Raw genomic sequence first — 27,007 nt, forward strand, 5'->3', positions numbered from 1 at the left:
ACGTGATCAACCAAAAATATCGAGCATATCGGCATCGACATCTATCGTGGCCATACATAATCATCATCGTATTCATTGTCATATTCGCGATCATCTTCACGAAAAATCATCGTTTTTTTATTTGTATTAATTAATCAGTATGAATAATATGATTGTTGAAAAATGATTAGGCCTACTCGCGGAAATACGAAAAAGTTCAAAGAGCTTTTGAAAGTGACTCTAGCTGTTTTCAGGCAATTTATTAACATCATGCATTTTTAAAAATCAAAATCTTTAAAATTTACGACATAATCAGACATATCGACACATTTACACTTGAGAAATATGTTTTGTTCTTTTTTAATAAGTATATAGGATCACTTACTTTACTTAAGAGAATTTACAAACTGGGAGACATTATGATAGTCCAATTATTTCGTGTGAAACACAAGATGAAAACATTTGGATGAAAACCTGATTTATTTTGGTAAAGGTATTTCTCTATCATCTTCAACAGAAGAAGTGGAATTGAAAATAATACTATCGTGGAGTAACATTCATAATGACTTTAAATTTGAATAATACACGTTCATGCAAGCATAAAACGAAAGTTGGGTCAAACTAAAATAGTGGTGACACTCAACAACTTTAGGAAAACATGCTGTTCAATTATGTCTATCATTCATGACCATTACTAATTTGGAATATAGGTCAAGTATACAAACACAGTATAAAAATCGACGATGAAACTTTCAGTATGTCGAGGAACAAAACTTTCTTATCAAGAGAAGCAAACACGTGGATGTCATTGTATTATGAAATTACGCTGACAATGGCCGATTCTATCATAAATACGGCTAGGTTATCAGCCTTACAAAATAATCACAATAATTCGAATATCTTGTTTGAGGATATGTTACTTTTTCGAGGTTGTATCGAGAAGTGGGCATTGTTGACTATAGTATGAAGAAGCATCATTACCAAACAAGGATAATTATTTTCACTATGGGTCAATCCTACGTTTCAAAAATGTAACAGGTGCACAATTACACTTAAAATTGTACATACAACAAATAAACATCATTCTCAAACAAATGTCATCATTCAACAGCTATGTTCTTACAAAACTAACACGTAGTCATCTAGAGACATCGATGATGACCAATCGTTATTGAGGTTATACAAGTCTGAAAGGTCAGGATTGAATCTCGAATCTACTAGATCCCAAAGGTTTTTGCTCTTTGCAGACGAAGCATACCCAGTGAGGCCAGCCATTGTCAGCTCCGTCCATGCTTTAGCTGGACTCTGCTCCGGTGTAAACTGATGCCATGAACATTGTCGTTTGATGGCCACATCAATGTCTGATTCATACTGAGATATGACGTCCGAAGCATCCGTCTGTGCTACGAGATGGGATACTGTCATCTCATCATCAGCAGAGACGATGTCTGTGATCTCATCAATCAAAGAGAGGTTGGGCACGGATAGAAGATGCAAATCGTCTGGCGAATCGTCCCAAATGTTCAGTGGTTCTTTTAATGGTGAGATGCTTGGGGTAGGTGAGGGTAGGAAAATGTTTTCAACACCAGGGAGTCGAGGAGGTGGTGTGGTCATACGGGATGGAAATGGTTCTTTCGATAGATTCGCAGGAGAAGCCGACTGATCATGATGATTTAAATCACCTAACGGCACCCTGTTGATTCTTCGAATCCCAGCTGCTAACCTAAGTTTCCTCGCCGCCTTTTCACGTTTCTTTTTCTTCGCTAGGTCTTTCTCTCTCCTTGAAACACTATCCAATTTACCAATGTGTGTTGGCTTGAGATGCTTTTTCTTTTTCTTCGTGAACTCGTCAACGATACTTGAATTACAGGTTCTGTTCTTTCGAACAGTCGCGGATTCTGCCTTTTCCAGTATGGACTGCCAGTTACCAACAAGTCTCCAGCTATTCGAGCTACGGGAAGATGAGCCGTCATCTGCACTACTACTCACAACTCGCTCGAAGCAACTAAACACTGTCAAGTTGTGGCGCACGGAATTCTTCCAGTGTAGACGATTCTCTTGGTAGTATGGAAACTTCAACGTGATCATGTCATAGATCTCCCTGATCGTAGCCTCGTGACCTGGACAATCGAGCAGGGCCATGATAACGATCCTGACATAGGAGTGAGGAGGCCGGGAGTCAACATCGCCCTGGACATCGAGTGGAGATGGCGGTGGAGTCACTGTCCCGTCATAACTGTTCTCAGAAATATTTTCATTAGACCTCGAAATATAAAGTTTCAACTTCGATAACTGAGTAGCATCCACGTCTACATTTTCAACATCCACATCCATATTTAGATCCTTCAGGTCACACTCAACACCTTCAGATTGGTTTCTTAGTTCATACAGTATTAAGGTAGAGCGTGTGTTGTATCTCGTCCTAGTCTAATCGTAAAATGAACTTGAAACTTGTACACAAGCTTGACTGAAACCAAACATTGTCAACACTGACTGAGAAACCTCATTCTCAAGGCTTGCAGTTTACAAAGAACATGGTAAAGGGGGCTATTTAGGTCCAGCGGCTATTGTTTACACAATTACATTTTCTACGAAAAAGAATGTCCCTATTATGTAAGCTCCATCCCCTGGTTTCTGGAAAAGAGCAGTGACGAAAGATTTGTAGTCAGCTGTATGGAAGCGTGTTCACTGATCTGTATAAAGATATAAATCGTATACAGACCGGCCGGTGCGATCGAGGAGGACCCAATAATCCCGGATATGCAGTTGAGCAGGGCAATCAACTCCTTTTCATTAAAACTAGTATTTAGAATGCGTGACAACAAATGATGGGGCTTAACTAATTGAAATGAAGAGGGAAAGTCTCTTTATGGTTGAGGTAAATGGTTACTAGGGCCGTGCCAAAGGTGGTAAGAAAGAGCAGAAGGTGGGAAAATACGAGTTGAAACGGGATAAACCCATTTAATGAAAGGCTGTAAAAGAAGTAACTTCTGCTTTCCTCCATATTTTTTCTCACTTCACATCTTCTCCTCTACCCTCCTTGACATCTTTCGTTTTTCTTTTCCCCTTAAGTTTTTCTTTTCTTTCTTCTTCCCTACTCCCCCCACACCTACTTCTTTCCTTCATCTTATTTTTCCTCCTCCTCCCCTTCTTCTTTTTCCTCCTTCTATTTCTTCCACTTCTTTTCCCTCCTCCTCCCCCTTCTTCCTTCTCTTTCTTCATCACCATCATCCTTCCTTCATCATGTTCTTCATTTTCCAGCTAAAGTTGCTTAATACATTATGGAAAACACCAGCAGAATGAAAAATAACATGTACATCATAACTGGGCATATTGGCTTGTAGATGTTATATAAATGACTTTTAAATTTATTGCAGTCAAACAAATAAGTCCATCAGGTGGATACACTGTATGAATACATTCAAATGTTAGCATTTTAAAAATTATTTCCTGTCAGTCTGATTCCATGATCTGAACCATAAAATGTCCCCCCCCCCAATCAGCATTTTCCTGATAAAAATTTAGTTTCAAATATATTTTGCAGGAATGATAAAATGACATATATCATTACCACAAAGTATATGGAATAGCAATGACAACATAGGGTTACCATCCACTAGACAGGAATAACTGTCTTTTCTGGGGATTTATTTCACAATTTCTGACATTTTACCATCATTCCCAGACTGTGACTGTAGCCAACATAGCTCAGTAGAACAACCAATGTATAGACACGTACTGAAGCTCTTGGTATAATCATCTCCTAATATAGTAAGAAATTCAAAATCATATGTTCGCATTGATTGGTAACATTCTTGATATCACCTAAGGAACGTTTCATGAAAGGACTTGTCAGACGTTATATCAGACAAGTAGTGTTTTAGCCGACAGTTACTATGGTAACAGTGCCTCTCAGCCAATCATAATCAAGGAAAGTTGTCAGACCCGACAACTTGCTGGACAAAAATGTTGTTGAAACGCGCTCCTGTAGACACATGAGATTGGATAAATTAACTGTTGCCTTCCAGCATTGATTTAATAACATATGAGTGATCACAAATTCACAGTGGAGCTTTGAACCCCCTAATGGTGTTTTAAAGCATTTGTGTACAATGAAGTTGATCCAATTGCATATTTTCATCAGGAGCATGAATAGGCCATGTGAACTCTTTAAATTTTTATTCAAATGCATTTAAAAAAACTTGGTCTGGATTAAACCAGTGAATTTGGGCAAAAGAACTTTCATGTGCTAGTACTGGATATCTTCTATCTAAATACAGACTGCATGTATGCAAGATTAAGTAACTGTATTTAAAGGAGTATCTCTTAGTTTCATTATTTTAGCTTATTTCGCATATCTTCCATTAAAAAATATATCCACTTCTTTACATAGACACTTTCCTCTACATAAAGCATACCCCAAGCCAACAGCCTAAAAAGTCATTAACATTCTGGATTGAATATGTCAAGAAAAAAAGTCACAATACATAAAAATGCAGGAAGGAAACTGTTGGAAAATTTGATATATTCTGCCCTCCTCAATTGAATTTGTAAGGAAAATGTAATGTATTTTATGTTCAGGTACTGTGTAAATTGGCAGGAACCTATTAAACAATTCTAACACACTAAGGCATAGCCAAGGGTGTTTAGACAATTTCAAAAGAGAGAGGTTGGATAATTATACTAATGCCCATAACATATGATGAGTTCTCTTTTTGTTTTATAAGATGATGTGGTGCATTGTGATTTAATAAGCCATTCTCATTTCAAAACCAAATCAGTTATAATCATATATTCATGACTGCTCATCACCCAATTTAAGTAGATTTGCAAAAATGAATGGGCATAATGAATACCAAATCAAGTGCATGCAGCCATGCAAATAACCAATTATTTGATGTGGATCCATTATTTAATCTTATAAATATCTAAAATGGAAAAAAGAAAAGCACCCTGAACATACTAGAAAATACAAATATACATTTTACATAAAATGATGAAAGGGAGAAAATGTTTAAAATTTTGAAGAAAGTATATAAGGAAATACTGTGAGCATTTACACAGAATTGAATTCAACATGAGATATATATGCAGATAAATTTTTATTTGCTAAAAGTGACACCCTGAATCTGACAATATAGCATAAATGAAACACGGGAAAGAAAATCTTAAATGGGTAGTTGAATGAAATTATTTATAAACATCGTGCACTATTGTTTTATACATTGGCCCAGATAAAATGTAAATTAAAATAACCATTACAAGAACCAGAAGTGAAAAACAGAATGATATCATTTGGAAATATTGAATCAATATTAGTATGAAATTTTATTACAGGAATAGAAATTGTTAAAATGTTAACCAATAACAAGTATTGTGAACAATTTATTGTTCTTATACTCCTTTATGTAATAGGGTCCATAAAACCCATGAAGAAACTGTAATTTATAATGACTCATGAAACATTGACTATCTAATAAATAGACTGCTTGAGAATTATAAGTAACAGCATAATCTATAAGAATCACATATCCTGATGTCTTATTGACAATGTTGCATAAGTAAATTACACTTTTGAATCAGCTTACTCTTCATTTCTCTACTTTTTTCCACTTTTCTTTTTATTTTTTCCCTTTGACTTAGTAGTAGCATCAGGATCCTGACCAGATGCAATTGCTAATTTTCGTTTGAAATCAAGTAAAAGCTTGACCTCTGCATCCACCACTGTCTTATCAGCCTTCTCGCCTTTCAATTTCCGAACTTTTTCTCCCTGAAAAAAATAAAACACAAGCAAAAGATATTTGGTATGTAACTCTGATTTACTTCCCCATTTTTTTTTATTTACCAGTATTTTCAATAGGACTTTGCAGTAAAGTTATCACAGAAAATAGGAAAATCATATGCAAACAAGAGCTAAAAAAAAAAAAACTTGACCATATCATTTCCTAAAAATTCAAAATGGTTGCACATTGTGAAACCCATTGCAGATAGAGTTTCAATCAAAAATCAAACTAAATTTTGTGCCAAAATGAAATTTTATCTTGAATACGTTATACATAAAAAAACAATCATTCTTTTTTTTTTAGTAAACATGTGAGAGGTGAATATTGATTGTTTATAATGATAATTAAAAGTATCACGATTAGTAGTAGGAATATTCATGTTATTGTAATTCATACTATTATAATTTCTTATCATTATCATCACTATTGTTCATTATCATAATTACTACTATTGTTATCATTAATCATCAATATTTTATAAGTAACATTATCATAATTATCGTTGATTTCATAATCATTATTAGTTAAGTATTGTTGTCATCATTTTTTTAAAGAACAAGTCGACCCAACAAAAAGTTGAGTTGAATAGAATAAATCGGATGTAAAATAAGAAAGCTATGACATTTCAAAGTTTCGCATAATTTCACAAAACAGTTATATGCACATCCTGGTCATTATGCAAATGAACAGACTGATGATGTCACCCACTCCCTATTTCTTTTGTATTTTATATACGAAATATGAGAAATTCAAACTTTCTCCTCTTTGTCAGTGAAACAAAATTTTATTCCTCCCTGAACATGTGGAATTACCATTATTTCAACCAATTATGGATAAGTCAAGTTGGTCCTTATTGTTAAATCTGTAAAAATTGAAATATTGTATAATTCAAACAATAAAAAACAAAAGAAATAGTGAGTGAGGGATATCATCAATTATCTAATTTGCATGTCACTGAGTTTTGCATATAACTGTTTTGTGAAAAATAAGCAAAATTTTAAAAGGTCATAACTTTCTTAGATTACATCCGATTTTGATGAATTTTTCAGCGTCATGCTTGTTTAATTTTTCTCCATTGATTCAAATTAATTAGCAATTTTCTGGGATAAACTTGACCTTTAATCATTATAATGAAGTATACCTGAGCTGTAACCTCTGCAGTTAGTCTCTCTACTTCCTGGGGTCCAGCTGGAGCAGCCTGGTTGCTAGGAGAGGGTGCTGCCGGGGCCGGGGCTGAGGCCGGGGCACTTGATCCTCCACTGGGCTTAGAAGCACTTCCAACCTAATAGTGTAGAAAGTTAGATCGTCCATGTAATTTAACAAAGGTACAAGTAAATATGGTTAGATAATGAAAATAAATTATATCATTAACAATACAGAATTCTTCATGAATTAATAATGCTGACTATTTTACATGATGATCATGATGATAATATGTGAATTATATAGCTTTGATCAATTACGAGTGCGTGCAGAATGAAACTACTCTAAGCAAGACGGTATTGAGGTAAAAAGAAAAGTATAAAAGATATTTTAAAAATGACATGTGTATATATTGCTTTGATTAATTACAGGTGCATTTACAATGAAACTCCTCAAAGCTAAAAGTATCGAGTTTAAAAGAAAAAAAAATGTAAAACATATACAAAAGACAAACAAAATATAAAAATATTTATGTAATAGTCCATGTAGCATTCATTGTCAAAACTTACCTTTTCTTGTTTCCCAGCAAATCTCTTTTTGAATTCTTCAGCCTGAGCCGGTTCAATCTTAGAGAAAAGTGGACTTGGCTGCAATTAAATAATAAAGAGCAGAACATGCATGTCATATACCTAAGTTATACAGTGTAGAATGGAACATATAATGTATTGCCAATTTGAGGATTTGAACAATGGGGCAATTAATTTAATTGTAATGTTTATTCAGCTCTTTAAAAATTCACATTTTAACATTAGGCAGGTTTAAAACTAATTTTTTTTAATGCAAAAACAATTTTAACTCTACGAACATGGGCACTAAGCAAAGTTTAATTGCACATCTTCACACTTTTTTTTCTAATAAAAAAATCCAATGATACCATGGTTTGATGCTGTAATGTAGACTTAAAGGTTAAGAAGAAATTATCATTGAATATTTTTTGTTGCTTACTCCATCACACAGGACAAACACTAGTCAATAAAGGTCACTAACATAATCTTAAAATAACACCTTAGTTGTGATAACCTATCCCATGTTTTTTCTTACCTTGCCTATCCTATGTCCCTTGTCCAGGTAACAAACAAAGTCCTCACCAAGGACATAGCATTCATCAGGAGCCTGGAGCTGGGCTTTGATGGTGGCACTTGTCTCTGGCATGAACGGTTGTAGCATGACTGAGAGGAGGCAGGATATGTTAGCTGCCAGACCTATCACGGTACCAGCACGGACTCTAAAGAATTACACATCACATAGAGATGTTAGTTATTCAACAGCAATGGTACTAGAATATGTGTAGACACACAACCATACAAACTAATCAGTGTTTGGTGTCTCATGTTTCATATTGGTCTCCGACAGTAAAGGTCATGACCTTAAAGAGAAATGTCTTGTGTCTTGGAGGCCAAGAGATTGGCAAGAATCTGAAAAAAGAGGTCAAGTTAAACAAAATCTTACTACTTTACTTCAATCTGTCAGTGAAGAATGTCCTGGGATATGTCTCGAGATGGTGATCGCATGTCTTGTCTTGGTCTCAGCTGATTCTAAAGACCAGTGTCTCTGTCTCAGAAATCATTATTTCTGTCTTAGTCTTGTTCTTATCAGATTGTATGTTGCATATTTATACGCATCGGCATTTAAGTGCGACTCTAAGTCATACTTAAATCTTTGTGAAACACCCCCCAGATTTCTTAGAGTTAAGGTAATTATACTGCCTTACATTACAGCACTAAGGGACTTCCTGCATTAAAAGTAGTTACGTGCATACAGGACTCTAAAGGCTTAGCCAAGACTACAAGTATGGTCTCGAAACTGAAATCCACCTGATACAAATTCCTATCCAAATGTATATCGCATGACTTACTTTTCTTGAGGATTTCCTTTGACTAGAACCCATGGTTTGTTTGCTTGAATATGTTGATTACCAAGACGAGATATATTGAGAATGTGCTTCAAGGCATCACGGATTCTGCAAAAGGAAATACAACTTTAATCATAATCTACCAGTAATTGATATCTCATGGAGTATGAAAAAGAACTATGAATGTTTTCATTTAATCAATAATAACAATTTTTTAATTTGGAGGAAAATGATAATCAAAATCCTTATTTAATAACTGAGTTGTGGAAATCAAAATCACTGTTTTCAAAGCAAATTCTGAAAATGTTTTTACCAATCTCTATTCATGTCTGATGAAAAAGCTTTAAAGCTTTGCTGTTGCCTTTTTAAACAAACAAACAAACAAAAACACTTAGATCAAATAAGAGTTCTAATAAGAGTTTTCTAAATTAGATTTAAAAAAATGTCTATGCCTTTCCCTCTCCAACCCATGGAACTTTTGTAAAGATCTGTACCAGTACTTACTTGACTTTCTCTTGCAATGCAATGTAGCTCTTTAGCTCTCGGTTGATCTCTGCAATCAATCTCTCATCTTCACTCTCTAATCTTATCTCAGGAATTTCACTATCAAAACTCTTCTCTAGGAATGTTAATCCTCTGAAGAAAAAAAAACAAATAGAACATCCAAATGATATATAGATGAATATAACCTGTATATAAAGACCACCCTCAGCATACAAGAAAAGTGTTCTTTATTGTGAACAGCTGGTATTTCTGATTAGTTTCTTTTAATAATGACTGAACTTAATACACAGCTGACTTTCATATACAGTTGGTCACTAAAGCAGGTATGACTGTCGTTGTTAAAGATAAATGCCAGTTGTGGTAACGATCTAAAAAATACTTTTTAGAGAATATAATATAATGTCCACCTAAGTGTCTGTTTGTATGAATAAAAATATGTGCCAAAGGATTTTGGAAGAGATTGCGTAATTGCTGAGAAATAAGCAAAATAAGCGCGAAATCGGTCACTTCCTTCGGGTCTTTATTCCAGCAATAATAGTGCACTATCCCATGTGTGCCTATCTGTGTTGGCGATCTTCAGTGTGATCGTTTTTCAGCCTAGATTTTATGATTTCACATAGTTCAGTTTATGTAACTGTACCAGATCTAGATCCACAATGATATAGTAATACTTAACCTTGGTTTTACAGACTTTCTCACGAAATCAGTGTTTTACTGCAAATACTTTCATTGAGCTTTAACAAAATGTGACTCCTCCTACTTCTGCATACCATCTTCAAAAATCAAATCACCTATTCCAAGGGATTCACATGAGACATCACTTTAGTTCCCAGATGCAACTGATTACAAATGATGAACAAATTATTTCATTCTAAAGTTATGCATAAGAATCACCCTTCTAAATAGACTTGAAAAGGATATGGTGTCATGTATCGAGAAATTCAGCTTCTTTCTAGTCATATGTGTACAATATGACCATTGATTTGGCATGAATAAAGCTAGCTTTACAGTACAGCCAGAAGAAAGGAAAACCCAAAGTCTAGATTTTGGGGGTAATAATCATAGTGACAAAGCTAAAATTGTGAGTTATCTTTCCAATGGATCCCAGCTGTACAAAAAATAATAACACTGATGTGTTATTAACTTTCAATTGTAACTATCACAACAACAATCCTAAAATCTATAATAATGAATACGCTCAATCAGATTTAAAGCAGCACAGACCTGTTGATGAAGTTACCAAGGTTGTTAAGAAGTTCACTGTTGTTCTTCCAGACAAAGTCTGCCCAGCTGAAGGCACTATCTTGAGACTCTGGTCTGATGTAAAGGAGATAGAACCGCCAGATATCTGCTGGGATACCTGTTGACTGGGCATTGTCACCAAACACACCGATACCACGGCTCTTGGAAAACTTGGTGTCTTCATAGTTTAGGTATTCTGTAAACAGATTGTAGCATACATGTTATATGAGTTATTCACATTAGTGATAAGAATCAATACATTTTAAATCAAGATTAAATACAGAATTGGAGTAACAAATGATCATATGTGATCCTATTTGGGATGGAGCTCAGTAACCTTCCTGTAATATTACAAATGTACTAAAAATAAATTAAAATATTAATCTGTGAAAGATAAGAAAATGTTGAAAACAATGAAGAATTTTTTTTTCTAGAATCCAAAGTTCTTATGTGTTCCATATATTTTTAGCAAATAAATTACTCATTTGAATGTCAAAATATTGTTTTGAACTACTTTGTGAATTTCTTTTCAACTAAGTTCACTTCCAAAACGCAACATTATCTTTGGTGCTTATTTTTTTTCCCAGATCATCAAGCAACCAGAGGACCGACAGAATAAGGCCCTATCTGAGGGACCTAGGTCCTCTCCTTTTTTTACCAGAAGAGCAAGCACCCAGAGGACCGACAGCATAAGGTCCTATTTAAGGGAACTAGGTCCTCTCCTTTTATCATTCAATATCATAAAATCTCCTACAACTAATGATGCACATGTCTTGATATATTAACAAGTTTTAGTCTTAATCCATCTTTCAATTATTTCGTCATTTATTTAATTATTCAATTATTTAATCAATATTCTCACCTTTTTCAGATCAACCCAAAACATTCATTCATATATCATGTGAGACATGTTGTATATTTTACTCATTCACCCATCCTAAAATCAATTGACTTACGCATACACAAGAGATTCTTCATTTGACCCACGGACATATTTCCTAAGATACTATGAAGTAAATACCTGTTGCTATTAAATGATTGACCTTGGTGTAGTTATCATCAGCACCTATCAAACAGCTAGGAAATATCACACTATGGAATGGCACATTGTCTTTGGCCATGAAGTTGTATAGTTCAACCTGGAAAATTAAGTGCATGGAGTGAAAAATAAATTGTAATTATCATTAGTAAAGTAAATGAGATTTATACTAACAATCCAAATCAATCCAATTGGTTTCACTGGTGACTCTAACTGATGCATTTAGAAAATTGATGCATTTAAAAAATTGATGCATTTAGAAAGTTTAGTCAGCTTCAAAGCACTGGAATTATTTGCCTCTTATAAGACAGGCTCCATCAATAGCAATTTTTAAAAAGGCATAAAAACTTATCTTTCTCGTAGTTTGTAGTTGTAAATTTACATAATTTCTTATAATTATTTTCATTGCAAGAGCTTTGGGCCTTATGGGGAAAAGCACTTTATAATAATAAGTATCATTATTATTAAATCATTTTTCCTTCACTTTCTCCAGCTAAGCATTAATTTTCAATACACATTTTTTACCACACAATTATGCATGTACTGTACATTTACTATCCCCGTAATGGTTTGGTCATGACTTAATTTGCATACTACATCTGCAATACAAATTCATCATTAATCCCAAGTTCATAACATGCTATTTTCCTCATGTAAGAACGAAAGCAATTAACACCTTTGACCACCAAATTGAGCTTTTGGATGTTAGAATGCACACACACTTATAAAAGTGGAGGAGTATTCAACTGTGGGGGCAGATGTTATTATAAAGAAGTTATTGATTGGTTCATGACTGGGGATTAAAAGAAGCTTCCCTTTTAGTCACAGGCAGACTAGCCATAGAAAATAAGTAGAACAAAAACAAAGGGTTTTGTTCTTGACATCCTGGACCGTGCACATAATGAATAAATTGTTTAAATTTGTGCTTCTTTTGACAAGTTCAAGCTCAATATTAATTCAAATCCAAGTGTTATTTTAAAATTCTTTTAACAGGGATTATCCCTATCAAAGGCAGATGTAGGATTTACCACACAAAAAGAGGGGGAGGGATTCCTTGAAAAGCACAAAAAAGGGGGATTCACATATGAATTGATTCCTAGGCCAAGAGGTATATTATTGATTCTTAAATGACATTAGATTTACACAAAGATAGTTCAAAGACCATGCCACAATTTGTCCTATCATATTTCAGTGATTTTTCAGTCCAATTTTGTCCTTTACCTGTTGTGGGTTTTTCCACCATTTTTCCCATTGATCAGTGTAATTTGCTGTGATGGATGGATAGCCAATTGGAGCATCAAACCATACATAAAACACCTGAAATAAGAGACGCATTGTACAACATATTAGCAATGTGGGAGAAAATTGAACAAATCTTAGAGATACAGGTAAACCCAATCATCCATATAGTAAAGCTCATAAAAAACATTCCTTAAAAGTGGTAGCTAAACAATTTACAGTACTACATATTCTAATTACAGATTTTCATTAATTCATTCTGAACATGATCAAAAGAAATTGACTTCTGCAAGCAATATTCTATTCACAGAAAATATATGCTTTTAAAAGCATTCCTTTCTCTTTAATTGTCCATAAAAACAACAAGTGGAATGCCTCTGGCGGTCTCACCTGCATCACGCGGTTCGATATAGCAGCAGTGCTGACTTTGAATACTACTCTAACTCGCACAAGATGTTCAGTGATACATGGTTACTCTTATGTCCACTTTTTATGAACTAGACCAATAAACTTACAGAGATATGATGGTTATTCACCAAAAAAACCCAACATGGCCAAAGTTCATTGACCTTACATGACCTTTGACCATGATCATGTGACCTGAAACTCAAACAGGATATTCAGTGATACTTGATTACTCTTATGTACAAGTTTCATGAATCAGATCCATAAACTTTCAAAGTTATGATGGTAATTCAACAGATACACCCAATCGGCCAAAGTTCATTGACCTTTGACCTTGGTCATGTGACCTGAAACGTGCACAGGATGTTCAGTGATACTTGATTACTCTAATGTCCAAGTTTAATGAACTAGCCCAATAAACTTCCAAAGTTATGATGGTAATTCAACAGATACCCCCGATTCAGCCAAAGTTCATTGACCCTAATGACCTTTGACCTTAATCATGAGACCTGAAACTTGCACAAAATTTTCAGTGATGCTTGATTACTATTATGTCCAAGTTTCATGAATCAGATCCATAAACTTTCAAAGTTATGATGGGAATTCAACAGATATCCCCAATTCGGCCAAAGTTCATTGACCCTAAATGACCTTTGACCTTGGTCATGTGACGTGAAACTCATGCAGGATGTTCAGTGATACTTGATTAACCTTATGTCCAAGTTTCATGAACTAGGTCCATATATTTTCTAAGTTATGATGACATTTCAAAAACTTAACCACAGGTTAAGATTTCGATGTTGATTCCTCCAACATGGTCTAAGTTCATTGACCCTAAATGACCTTTGACCTTGGTCATGTGACATGAAACTCTAATAGGATGTTCAGTAATACTTGATTAACCTTATGGCCAAGTTTCATGAACTAGGTCCATATACTTTCTAAGTTATGATGTCATTTCAAAAACTTAACCTCAGGTTAAGATTTGATGTTGACGCCGCCGCCGCCGCCGTCGGAAAAGCGGCGCCTATAGTCTCACTTTGCTTCGCAGGTGAGACAAAAACCCTCTCATTTACTCCAGCATGATCTCTCTTTCTCTCTACAACCAGGGCTGGGATAATTCTTTTCCCCAGCTATATCTCAACCACCACTGATCATCATACGTGCATTTCAAGAATTAAATCACACCAGGGTGGTGTTTCACAAAGCTGTTTGTAAAGTTACAGAAAACATAGAGACAACTAAAAGATGTTTTTAGGTGGTAAGTCAGCTACATAGTTTACAAACAGCCTTATGAAACACCCATTCTGTATCATATCAACCTTATAATTGATGACTCTTTTACAGTTACCCATATTCATATCTGATAGAATTGATCATGTTTCAAGGCACTGGGGTGATATTAGCAGAAGAGATTGAATCCTGTACCTTAGGGTCAATCATGCTGACCCACCCACAAGACCTCGATAGTTGGTATATGCAAGGTGTTGTTTCATAAAGCTTTTCATAAATCATTAACAACTTTAAGCACAACTTCAGGCATGACTGGTTAAAAAAATTACAGAAAATATAAATCCTCTAGTGATGAGTGTCTAAATTATGATTTTGAAAAGACATAGAGAACTTGACAACGAGTAAAAAAATCAAAGAATTCATTAATTCCATTGATTTTTTACATTAATATTGCATGAAAGCACTGAAAGCAAGCATTCCATAGCAGTGAGAACTAATAACCTTGTCCAATCTTGATTATAAATCCAGGGTACTACAACCCAACGCATATAAAGCAGTCATACAGTTGATTTGCACACAATGATGGGTATTATCAAATATACAAATCAGCTTTACAATCCAAGTGCTAAGTTTTATGTAACAGGGTTCAATGAGAATAGTATCTATGATGTCTATTACCTTATCTGTGTATCCTTCCAATGGAACAGGTGTACCCCACTTCAAATCACGGGTAATGCACCTTGGTTTTAGTCCATCCCTCACCCATGAGTTTGTAATGAGCTTGGCATTAGAAGACCAGTTTCCTTCAGATGTAGACTTCTGTAAGAACGCCTTGAGGGCGGGTTCCAGTTTGGGTAGGTCTACAAACAGATGCTTTGAACTCTTAATGACAGGAGTAGCACTGCACACTTTACATCTAGGTTTCTGTCAAAATCAATATCCAATAAAAAACTCAAAATGACAGAAAAACGAGCCATTAATAAGCAACTCTGAATATGGTCAAAGTTGTTGATGAAATGAGTTTCAACAATGGCATAAGTATTTGTGCTTTGGAACCAACTCTGCCAATACATGATAAATAAAGATTGAAAATTAGGCATATATAAATAGACCTTATAGTAGGCGGCAAGTAGTAAGAATTCCAAAAATTTTCTGTAGAATCTGATTTTTTGTGCTATTTCTCCTATTTTTAGGGTGCTGAATACGAATCTGCTTGTTGCCAAATTTATAAATGCCGTCTTCGACCGTTGCCATGGCAACCGATTAATTTCTCAAAAATAACATGTATTCCCATGTAATTGGTAGATAAACATGATATTAATTAGCCAAGAGATTGAATTCAAGGTTCCGATTAAATACAAATAAAATTCAGAAATATTTAAGATCATCAAAATAGTTCCAATTAGCCTGTTGCCATGGTAACGGCTCATTTTTCCTCCAGAAAAGTAAAAAAATTATTATTAAAAGTTGTATAATCTGTTTTTTGTTTCATTTTCCCTGCGATTAGGGTGTTAAACATAGGGAGTGATTTTGCTAAATGTATAAATACACTTTCATTCTGTTGCCATGGTAACCAAATAATACCTAATTTGGTAAAAAAAGATAATAACATGGAAAAAAAAGATAATGGCTGGAAAGACAATAAAAGCTACTTAATCTACATGTGTTGGGGTTTTCCCACTCAAAGACATTTAGAACAAAAACTACATAAATGTTATGCATGAGATTATTGAAATGATAGGAATTGATGTTGCCTTGACAATGCTTGAATTTAAAAATATATATCAATGTTGCAAATGGCCCGTTGCCATGGTAACATCTTATTTTTCTCAGAAAAGTACAAATTTTGATAAAATCATGTAGAGTCACTTTTTATCCTTTAATTTCCACTAAGTTTAGGTTGCTAAAAATTAATATGCTTGTTGGTAATTATGTAAGTACCATCTCAGACCATTGCCATGGCAACCAAATACCAACTTATTTGGTAAAAAATAACCTGTTGAAAAAGGTAATGGTGGATGTACAGTAAAAACGAACTAATCTACATGCGAAAGGCTTGACCCATTAATTTAATTTTTAAAGCAAAATTCCGGTAAGTATTCTGCATTAATTAATTAGAATGATAAATGGATATTTCCTTAGCAACGCTTGATTTTATTAATAAATATCAATGATGCAAATGGCCTATTGTCATGGTAACGGCTCCATTTACACCATAAAATAACAAATCTTAATAAAGATATGTGCGATTATTCTTTCATTTCCGCCATAGTATACATGTAGGTTGCTAGACATTGATATGCTTGTTGCTTTTGCTTTGATAGTGGTTAATCAATTTAATTTTATATGATAAATATCAATGTTGCAAATTGCCTGATGTCATGGTAAACATCACTCGCAAAGTTCCCTCCTGCAGACTTTTCAACCTGAAGAAAGTAAACTGTGAGCAGTTTTCCATAGATCTGGATACATATCTTCAGAACCTCCCTGCACTCCCTACTCATTACGACACATTTTTAGAGCTGCTGAAGAAATCATCAAGGAAGAATATTCCACAGGGATGCCATACAAGCTATACTCAGGGCCAGCAGAAACACCAGATTCGGATCCTTGGGAATGACTCTACAAAGTCCCAATCTACATGTAGGTCCCAAGTTACCGCCGGCCAAGTGGCCAGCCAGCTTCTAGTGAACAGCCAAGGTAACCCGCGAAGTTCCATCCTCAAAGTTTGGGAATAGCCTGCCAAGAGTCATCTGAATTCAAAAGAACTTTCAGCATGAACAACTTGTGCAATGCTATCAAAGCAATGAAGATCAGCAAGGCAGCTGGATTGGACGATGTCCTCGATCTGTGAACAGATGAAACATCTTGGACCTGTTGCACTCCAACGGCGGCTTGACATGCTAAACTACTGTCTTGAGTGAAAGCACAATGCCAAACTTATGGAGGAAATCAAGGGTAGTTGCCTTACTCAAGCCAGGCAAAACACCAGCCAGCCCAAAGAGCTACAGGCCAATATCTCTGCTTTGTCATACAAGATCTTTGAAAGGCTCCTCCACCACATTGCTCCCTTGGTGGATGAGCTCCTTATTCCAGAACAAGCAGGATTTAGGCCTGGAAAGTCTTGTTCTAGTTAACTGCTGAATCTGACACAGTACATTGAAGATTGCTTCGAGGAAGGGTTGATAAAAAGAGCAGCCTTTGTTGACCTCATTGAAGCTTATGACACAATCATTGAATAATCACAAGGAAAGTCTTTGAGATGACCATGGACCTATCCATGGCCTGACAGACGATTCAGAACATGCTCTCAAATCAACGGTTTTGTGAATCTCAGTGGTTCCAGTAGCAGATGGCTGACACACAAAAGGTCTCCCACAAGGAAGCATCATCGTCCTACTCTTTATCATCTATACAAATGACCAACCAATCCAAATAATGAGAGCTACCTGTCCGCTGATGACATTTGCATGACTTCACACAAACAGTCCTTTGAAGAGATGAAAAAGCACTCAGCGATGCTCTGGTAGGCCTTACTCCTTACTACGTTGCAAATCATCTCTTGGCAAATCCATAGAAAACCCACTGAGTCAGTGCTTTCCACCTAAAAAACAGAGATGCAGACCAGTAACTAAGGGTCAGATGGTATAGAAAATGGTTGGAACACACCAGTAAGCCAATCTACCTTGACGTCACCCTAGACAGTTCCCTTACCTACAAAGAACATGTTGCCAAGACAAAGGCTAAAGTTGGAGCAAGGAACAGCATCCTGAAGAAGCTTTCGAAAACAAAATGGGAACAGGTGCAAAACCATCAGTGCGACAGCTCATGCTCTTTGCTAATTGACTGCTGAGTATGCAGTCCTCATCCGTTTTAGGTCATCACATGCTGCCACGTTTGTTACAGCCCTGAATGCTGCTTGCAGAGCAATTACTGGCTGCGACAAAAACAAGAGCAGATGATCTCTAGCTACAGTGTGGTATTGCCCATCCACACATCAGAAGAGAGGTATCGGTATAGGTGGAAAATACAAGCAAGAAGATAACCATCTTCATCCACTCTTTAAGTATGAACCTGCCCCAAAAAGACTCAGATGAAGATGTAGCTTCCTTCACTTGAATGAATCCCTTGATGGCTCTGCTCATAATCAAAGGGTCACCCTATTGTCCAACTACCTACAGTCTGTGGTCAACGCTCAATCTCTCCAATGGACCTAGCGAATCGCTTCCCAGGTTCAAGTGAGGAATGTGTAGTGTAAAGATTTTTTTGACCATTTGTGCTCTAATTAATTTCATAACGAAAAAATAGCCAGTATGCCAATTTTTCTAAGGGTTTGTGAAATTTGGGAGAATTCAGCTAGAGACAATTTTGAGAATATTTTGGGCAATTTGGCCTAGAAATCTGACAGAAATAATGATTTAGGGGTAAAGTTTTTAAGAACTTGACATGCGACAACTATTTGCTGAATTGAATTACCCCCGACTTCTAACTCCAAGGTGGCTGCCAATTTAAGGGTCACAAATGATTCCATTTTGATAGAGAGTTGTTCAAAATATTTATTTGGGGGTTTTAGAGTCAAGAAATCAAAATTGGGGCCCTGTTGTACAAAGAGTTGCGATTGATCCGATCAATCGCAACTATGAAAAGCCAGCAAAATCAGCATATGAAATGCATGTTTGTTCAAAAAGATTTCTAGATATGAATGTATATCTGTAAAGTCATTAATTTCTTAACAATTTTGTGTGATTTCCTTTGTTTACAAAGGACATTGTGCAAATTTTTCATAGAAAAAATTTATGACACTGATGAATTTCCATAGAGTTACGATTAATCATAGAGTTACGATTGATCGGATCAATCGTAACTCTTTGTACAACAGGGCCCATTTACATTTGACACACTGACCTTGCCTTTAAAACGAATGGCGGTCGGTAGTAATTAAAAATGGGTGATGGGTTTGAATATGGCGTTCCTCAGGATTTTGTACTGGGACCTATAGTTTTTTCTCTGTATTTATTACCACTTGGGGACACTTTGAGGCAGAATAATGTTGAATTTGATTTCTTTAGTTCCCAAATCTCCAACTAGTTTTCACAATGCTATTGTATTCAGGAAATTAATGTATCAATGATAAGAAATAAAGTTAAGCCTACTCTTGAATGAACAAAAAGTCCTAGACATAGACACTATTTACCTGCCCATGTTCATTTGTTAATTGGTAATTCTGAACCTGCTGAATCTGTTAGAATTCTAGGTGTTGAACTTAATTCGTCATTAACGAGTAAGCAAGTAAATTCGCTTTGTAAAACCCAAAACTCCCATTTATACAAACATGGAGCTACCATGATACAATATAATGGCCGGAAAGATATTGACGTATGATGCTTGCCATCATGCTGTTCAATCACTGGGGTTCAGGCGCCTAGATATAGTCAAAACAGCACATTCAGAATCGAGCAGTCGGTATCATTACAACAGCCAGAAAGTATGATCATGTTTCCTTTGTTCAAAGAGCTTCACTTGCTACTGGTCAAAAACAGAATCATAGAAAAATTGCTTTGTTTACTTGTCGATTAATAACTTGACACCACAATACATTTCATGCTGGGTTTTTTCCATACCCTTTTCTATCCCCAACTTGGGTAAACAGTGCACAAGTTTCACTGGTCCCAGTATTCAAAATCAGTTCATGTCCTTCTGTACAATTATTTTTTTAATTTTATGTATAACACCCACTTAATATATTGTAAGCACTTGAAGAGTAGAATTATTCATTTTTATAATAATAAATGAAATAATATAGCCTAGGATTTGTATAGTGCTACTATATTACCCTGGCTAAGCTAGTCTACCGCATCCGGTGCTCACAACTTCCTTCAAGTATCCATTTACCTCACCTGGGTTGCAGTACAATATGGATAATTTTCTTGCTTTTAAAAGGAAAACACACCCCAGCTGGGAATCGAACCCATGTCCCTCAGATTGAAAGAAAGAGGCTTAACCACTAGACCACGACGCCCCCACAATGTTAAGCTATATTGGAAAGTGCTTTGAGCATGTTTACATGAAGAACTTGCTATAAATGTTAAAATGTATTTATTTTAAAGGACAAGTCCACCCGAACACAAAATTAAGTTTAATAAAAAGAGAAAAATCCAACAAACACAACACTGAAAATTTCATCAAAATCGGATGTAAAACATGAAAGTTATATTTTATATTTTCGCTTAATTTCACAAAAAACAGATACTGGCATTTTCTGGTCGGTATGCAAATGAGAAGACTGATGATGTCATCCACTCACTATGTCTTTTGCATTTTATTATGTGAAATATGAATTTTTCCTATTTTCTCCTCATTCTCATGTCTAATACAAAGTTTTATTCCTCCATGAACACATGTAATTAGCATTGTTTAATACTATATGGTTCAGTCAAGTTGGCCCTTATTGTCAAATCTGTATAAAATGAAATATTGTATAATTAAAACAATAAAAACAAAAGAAATAGTGAGGGACATCATCGACTGTCTCATTTGCGTATTACTGAGTTGTGCATATCACTGTTATGTGAAAAATAAGCAAAATTTAAAATGCCACAACTTTCTTCTTTTACATGTAATTTTCAGCGTTATGCTAGTATGATTTTTCTTTATTTATTCAAATCAACATTTATCGGGGTTGGACTTGACCTTTGATAGAAAGCTGTTAAAGATAATAATTATAACTCTAAATTTTATTTGGAAAATTGACATAATCATGGCCTTCTATTAGATACAACTGACCTTTTGAGGATACAAGGTAAAATTCTTCCATGTTTTAATGTAGACTCAATGTGGGACTTTCATGAAAAACCCATTTATTTGATAATAGAATCCTGAGAAGTTTGTTTTTACCTCAAAAGACCCTTAACCTCCACCTTGTGACATGATATATAATTAACTTGAAAATTAATAAACCTAAGTAAAGTTTTTGTTGTTGATACCACAGTGCAGTCAAAGTTCATTGACCAGAACTTAAACCTGAAACTCCTGCACAATGATCAGTGATAGTTGAATACCTATATGCACTCTCAAAGTTTTGCCTTATCAGAAACTTGATGAGATTCAATGATGATAATACAACATGGCCAAATCTTGGCGATCGTAAAGACCTAAGACCTTGATCATATGACCTGAAACTTGAACTTTATGATTAATGATAATGATTATGTCGATTGGACTTTATTATAAATTGAAAATGGCCCGAGGGAGTATTTTTACATTAACAAGCATATGGATGTTGAGCACCCTAACATTAGGGGAAATGAAACGAAAATCAGAAGTTTTTATCAACTTTGTATTTTTTTGAGAAAAATCAGCTGTTACCATGGCAATGGGGGGGGGGTTGCATTCATATTTATATTAAATGCAAGTCTTACCAAGGCAACAGTAATTATTTTCTTTCAAATGAACTCATGCAGACCACTTACCGTATGTTTTGTTCAATATTAAACGAATGGTTCAAACTTTACGCAATTAGATTGTGATTTTTATGGTATTTTCCATTTGTATCTCCCCCATATTATTCGGTTGCCATGGCAATGGCTTAAGATGGTATTTATACATTAAGCAACAAGCATATATAGATATAGCATCTTGTAATTAGAGGAAATGAAAGAAAATTCAGATTCTGTAATATTTTCTATCAAATGGATACTTTCCTGAGAAAAATAAGCTGTTACCATGGCAACGGCCAATTTGCAATATTCCTAGTTATCTTTAAATTCAAACATTGTCAAGGCAACATCAATTCCTATCATTCCAATAAACTCCTGCAGAATACTTACTGTAGTTTTTGTTCTAAATGATTGGGAAAAAACCCAACGCATGTAGATTAGGTCGCATTTATTGTATTTCTCGCCATTATCTTTTTTACCATGTTATTCCTTTTTTACCAAATTAGGTATTATTTGGTTACCATGGTAACGGAATGAAAGTGTATTTATACATTTAGCAAAATCACTCCCTATGTTTAACACCCTAATCGCAGGGAAAAAAAAAAAAAACAGATTCTACAACTATAAATCAAATTTTTTACTTTTCTGGAAGAAAAATGAGCCGTTACCATGGCAACAGGCCAGTTGGAACTATTTTGATGATCTTCAATATTTCTTAATTTCATTTGTATTTAATCGGAACCTTGATTTCAATCTATTTGTTAATTTTTATCATGTTTATCTACCATTTACAGGGGTACACATGCTATTTTTGAGAAATTAAACCGTTGCCATGGCAACGGTCAAAGACGGCATTTATAAATTTGGCAACAAGCAGATTCATGTTCAGCACCCTCAAAATAGGGGAAATAGCACAAAAAATCAGATTCTACAGAAAATTTTTGGTAACCTTTAATATTATGACGAGGAGCTGTGTACTATTATGCACAACGTCATAGACTCACAGCTTCCTTTCTCAGAGGATATCTGCCCACTGCAGATCCCCAATGAATGCAAGGCAACTGCTTCAGTCTCAAAGATGGCAGTACGATGACGTCATAGCAAAAGGTCCATCATAAGTCAAAGATTACAGATAATATTATCAAGCACCATCAGATCGGCTTATAAATTACATAATACATATCACTCTGTGTATCCACATATAAGTTCTGCTACAACAGAACAATTTGGGATGATTTTGGTTTAATACAAAGTAAAATGACACAACGATGTAACAAACTTCTAAACAAAATCTCTGCAAACTTTTCATCTGGGTTTCTGGCAAACTTTGCTCGTAAGCAATGAGAAGTATACTGCAATTCTTCCATGACAGTGTATGTCATTAGCTATCTACAAGAATATCAACAAATAATCAAGCTTCGTCATACACTGTGCCTAGGAGTGCCAAGCATGAAACACATGTATGTGTAAGGGCCAGGTCAGTGGCAGACACACGGAGAGCTATGCCAACAGGGAGAATTCTTAGTGATATGTTGGTATGCTGTTGATATGTGAAATCTTAATCATATACATTGAGAAATATCAATGACTGCTTAATTTTGTAAAGTTCAGGCAAGTCATGTCTGTCCCTAGAGTTTTGGAAATCTAATTACCACAGTACCTGGAAAGGTAATTTTTTTGGGGAGTCCTAGGTGAAGTCACTTAACTTCTCTGAAGAATTAAGCAAAAGCAAAACAAACTTTCTGTCCTACTCACTTTGAGGTCTGTTGCATTGATGAGCTTTCCACATTTATCACACTGGTCTCCCCTCGCATCTTCATAAGTACAGAGTGGACAGATTCCTTCTACAAAGCGATCAGCAAGGAAGCGATTGCACTTCTGACACAGGAGCTGTTCTACTGTATCCTCTAGAATATGATTGTTGGCATGAAGACGGAAAAAGATATCCTGAGCAATCCTGGATAACAAAGAACAAGTGAATGATATTCAATGGATTTTTGAATACAGGTGATTCATTTATGACAAGCAGAGCTGGACACTCTAGTACAGAGCAATGCTTAACAAATATAAAGAGTGGTTCATTTTACATTTCATACAGGAAATGTCAGCCTTTATGCAACATGTCTCCTACATCTTTTCCCTTATATGATCACTCAGAAATTCAAACACTCTTAATGCTGGGAGCCGGGCCGAGCTGGAACTCAGAGCCCAGCGAGTTAGAGGGATTTCCCCCAGGTCAAGCCGGTCTGGATTGAGAGCTAAAACAGCAAAGACCAGAAGCTGTGTAGTCTTGGAAAAATGCCAAATTAAAAGCGAGATAATGTAACCATTTTACCTGAATGCGTGAACTGAGCTCATATCTCTTCCCAAATAATCTACCTCAATCGATCCTCAACATGAATTTCAGCCCCATCGAGCATCCGAAACAACCTTGCTTTGGCTTCCATTGCGATGCCTTTGTTTGAATTCTAAGTAAAATTTCGCCAAATGAGCAAAGAAGGCGGCAACACAGTTTGTTGACATCATGTTTGTTGAATGTAATCTCTAATTTCTACACATATAAAAAGGAATATACGCGGACTGAGTCCCTAAATCTGAGAATTCTAACCATGAAATCAAGATCAAAACCAAAATAAATCTGTCCGTGATGCTCAATAAGGTTGAAACTCAGGTTAAGATCGATACTTGGGAAGTGATTTGGACAAGAATTTAGGTTAAATTAGAGCAGCGCTTCTCAACCTTTTTTACTCAAGGACCACTTTGACTCTCAAATTTTTTTCGAGGCCCACTTTGACTATCAAAATTTTTTGAGGCCCACTTACCAAAATTTTAGGAAAACGTCCATTTTGATGAACGAATGTTTCGTGAAATTTAAACAAAAAGCTCTGAACTAATCTGCATTCGCAAATGTCCAATAAATGGGCGACAATTGCATAAAACCATTGCTTTGCAACATGCATGATAACTAGGCGTGCTTTAGTTTTGTTCAACCCGTACAGATTGATGGGACATACCATGTTCGGACAGGTCTGTGAAATGTACTATAGTTTTTCTCCTATTTTTGCGTCTCCACCTGGAGCTTCTCCCTGCCAACCTGAGAGAGCTTCGCGGCCCACCGTTTGAGAAGCGCTGAATTAGAGTATTAGTTCGCTTACATCGCAGGATGCTAAAGTGCACAAGGGCCAAGATCTAGTAGTAGCATGCACCTAACGAGGCCAGGCTTCTAGGCGCTGCAGCGGCAGTGTTGTGCAGTGTCTCTGGGTTCCGGGCCGATCCAGTCCAGGAATTTTTTTTGCTAAACCTTCTGGTCCGGGTTTTCCTTTCCGGGCCCCAACGTTACTTACTCTGTTTGCTTCTGTGTTGTGGTTCTACCGAAGAAGTCAAAGTCGATATTAAACCACTTGTAGATGTCTCTATGAAGTGCATGGTATTTGTCACATATCTGCTGTGGTGTCATACCTTCTTCTAATGCCTTGGTTTCTGTAGCTGTTCCATACTCATCTGTGCCACAGATGTAAAGGGTATTGTCGTTCCTGAGACGACAGAATCTATTGACAAACAAAACAAAACAAACAGAAAATAACAAGTCAATTATAATGACAATGCACAAAATACACTAGAACTTACAATTTACATATAAAATAAAATAAGAAAAGTGTGTTACTTTAGGGCATTGGATATAATCAGAGAACTTAATTAATTCAAAAAATTTTAAGAAAAGGTAGATGTGTCCTTAAGGCATGATTCTTAAGCTGGAGAGCAGTCCAGAATCATTTGTTTTAAATTTGGAATTAAGATGTTATAGATGAACATTATCAATGAGACAATAGTGATTAAAATATCACAAGAAAAGACTTGCCTCAGAGACAACCCAACTTACAGCACATCCTCAAATTATTCCTTGACAAATATATTCTTCTCAGACGGCAAAACAAATAAGAGAGAAGAGAAATCAGGAGAAAGATAGACAAAGCAGAAACGAAGAAAGTAGAAACACAAAGAGAGACCATATCAAAGAGCAGAAAAGAATACAAAGCAGTAGGATGGCAACAATACTAACCTGGAGAAGACGTCCCCACTAAGAACACATCCAATAATGGTTCCTAGATGAGGTACATTATTCACATAGGGAAGAGCACTGGTAATGAGGATGTTCTTCCCAGATGGTTGAGGTAGTCTAATTTCAGGATAAATGACAACAAAACAAAAAATAGACGTATGCATTATTGAAACACATATTGCTTTGAGAAAGCCTTATCATGGATATGGAATTAAACTTTGTCTAATGCTACAACTGGGTAAACATAAAACATGTTGCTAAAACATTTTTCTCCAAATATTCAAACATGTATTTTTTTAAACTTTTGTCACCTTTCTTACAAGAATATACATGCAGGTATAATTTTTCCTTGTGAAAGAGCAATAAAAGTGTAGTTTTTATCTTCCAATGATGCATAGGAGTAAAAATATGGGATATTTCATGTTTAAACAATACTTCAAATGGCTACTTTTATAAAGGCACACATTGATCTTAAACCAACAGTACTAAATAATGATTTTAAGTAGGTAGGCTAAATTTTTGAGAATGAAGACATGGAATTGGTTATACTAACACAGGATGAACTCTCTCAGTCACTTTAGGTAATGACTTTCTTCCTCTGGTGAAAGCTGCCTTAGCTGCTGCTATTTCTTCAGGTGGAATGTCCTTTTTGCTCTCATCCTACAATATAAGACACAATTTCATATTAGTCTAATTTTATAAAATTTATATTTTTGAAGCCCAACTGACATTTTATTTTATTACATAGAACCTTTCTTGCAGCTTAATGGAGTTTTTCAGTTGATAATCACAAATTGCAATTGAAACCTTACTGTAGTAAAATAACATGTGTTAATGCCTCTTGCAGTTTCGCCTGTATTACGCGATTCAATACAGCGGCAGAACTGAATTTGAAAATGACTATTGAATAATAATAAAAAAAAAACACCATTCACAAGATAAAACAGGGCTATATTCATTGACCCTAAATTACCTTTATCATGTTACCTAAGGCTCATGCAAAAAAAAAAAAAAACTTGATTAAAGTTATGA

The 27,007-nt window shown here is 35.4% G+C and overlaps 2 protein-coding genes across 2 annotated transcripts in view; both read right to left on the reverse strand.

Moving 5' to 3' along the window:
* Window positions 1-220: 220 nt before the first annotated feature.
* LOC121411066 (forkhead box protein B1-like) lies at window positions 221-2,627 on the reverse strand. The gene has a single exon (XM_041603553.1). The coding sequence runs from the start codon at window positions 2,311-2,313 to the stop codon at window positions 1,099-1,101; it is 1,215 nt and encodes a 404-aa protein (XP_041459487.1). The 5' UTR covers window positions 2,314-2,627; the 3' UTR covers window positions 221-1,098.
* Window positions 2,628-3,312: 685 nt separating this feature from the next.
* LOC121411065 (methionine--tRNA ligase, cytoplasmic-like) overlaps window positions 3,313-27,007 on the reverse strand; it is a 31,276-nt gene continuing 7,581 nt past the window's right edge. Inside the window, exons 6-19 of the mRNA XM_041603552.1 lie at window positions 26,529-26,635; window positions 25,976-26,092; window positions 25,260-25,463; window positions 23,671-23,872; window positions 15,158-15,403; window positions 12,824-12,919; window positions 11,585-11,702; window positions 10,546-10,759; window positions 9,322-9,453; window positions 8,821-8,925; window positions 8,007-8,190; window positions 7,475-7,552; window positions 6,904-7,044; window positions 3,313-5,749 (exon numbers count right to left, since the gene is read on the reverse strand). Coding sequence (XP_041459486.1) covers window positions 5,579-5,749; window positions 6,904-7,044; window positions 7,475-7,552; window positions 8,007-8,190; window positions 8,821-8,925; window positions 9,322-9,453; window positions 10,546-10,759; window positions 11,585-11,702; window positions 12,824-12,919; window positions 15,158-15,403; window positions 23,671-23,872; window positions 25,260-25,463; window positions 25,976-26,092; window positions 26,529-26,635 — 2,115 coding nt within the window. The 3' untranslated portion in view covers window positions 3,313-5,578. The remainder of the gene's footprint in view (window positions 5,750-6,903; window positions 7,045-7,474; window positions 7,553-8,006; window positions 8,191-8,820; window positions 8,926-9,321; window positions 9,454-10,545; window positions 10,760-11,584; window positions 11,703-12,823; window positions 12,920-15,157; window positions 15,404-23,670; window positions 23,873-25,259; window positions 25,464-25,975; window positions 26,093-26,528; window positions 26,636-27,007) is intronic.

This window comes from Lytechinus variegatus, chromosome 3 (assembly GCF_018143015.1).
Source record: "Lytechinus variegatus isolate NC3 chromosome 3, Lvar_3.0, whole genome shotgun sequence".
Classification (NCBI taxonomy): Eukaryota; Metazoa; Echinodermata; class Echinoidea; order Temnopleuroida; family Toxopneustidae; genus Lytechinus; species Lytechinus variegatus.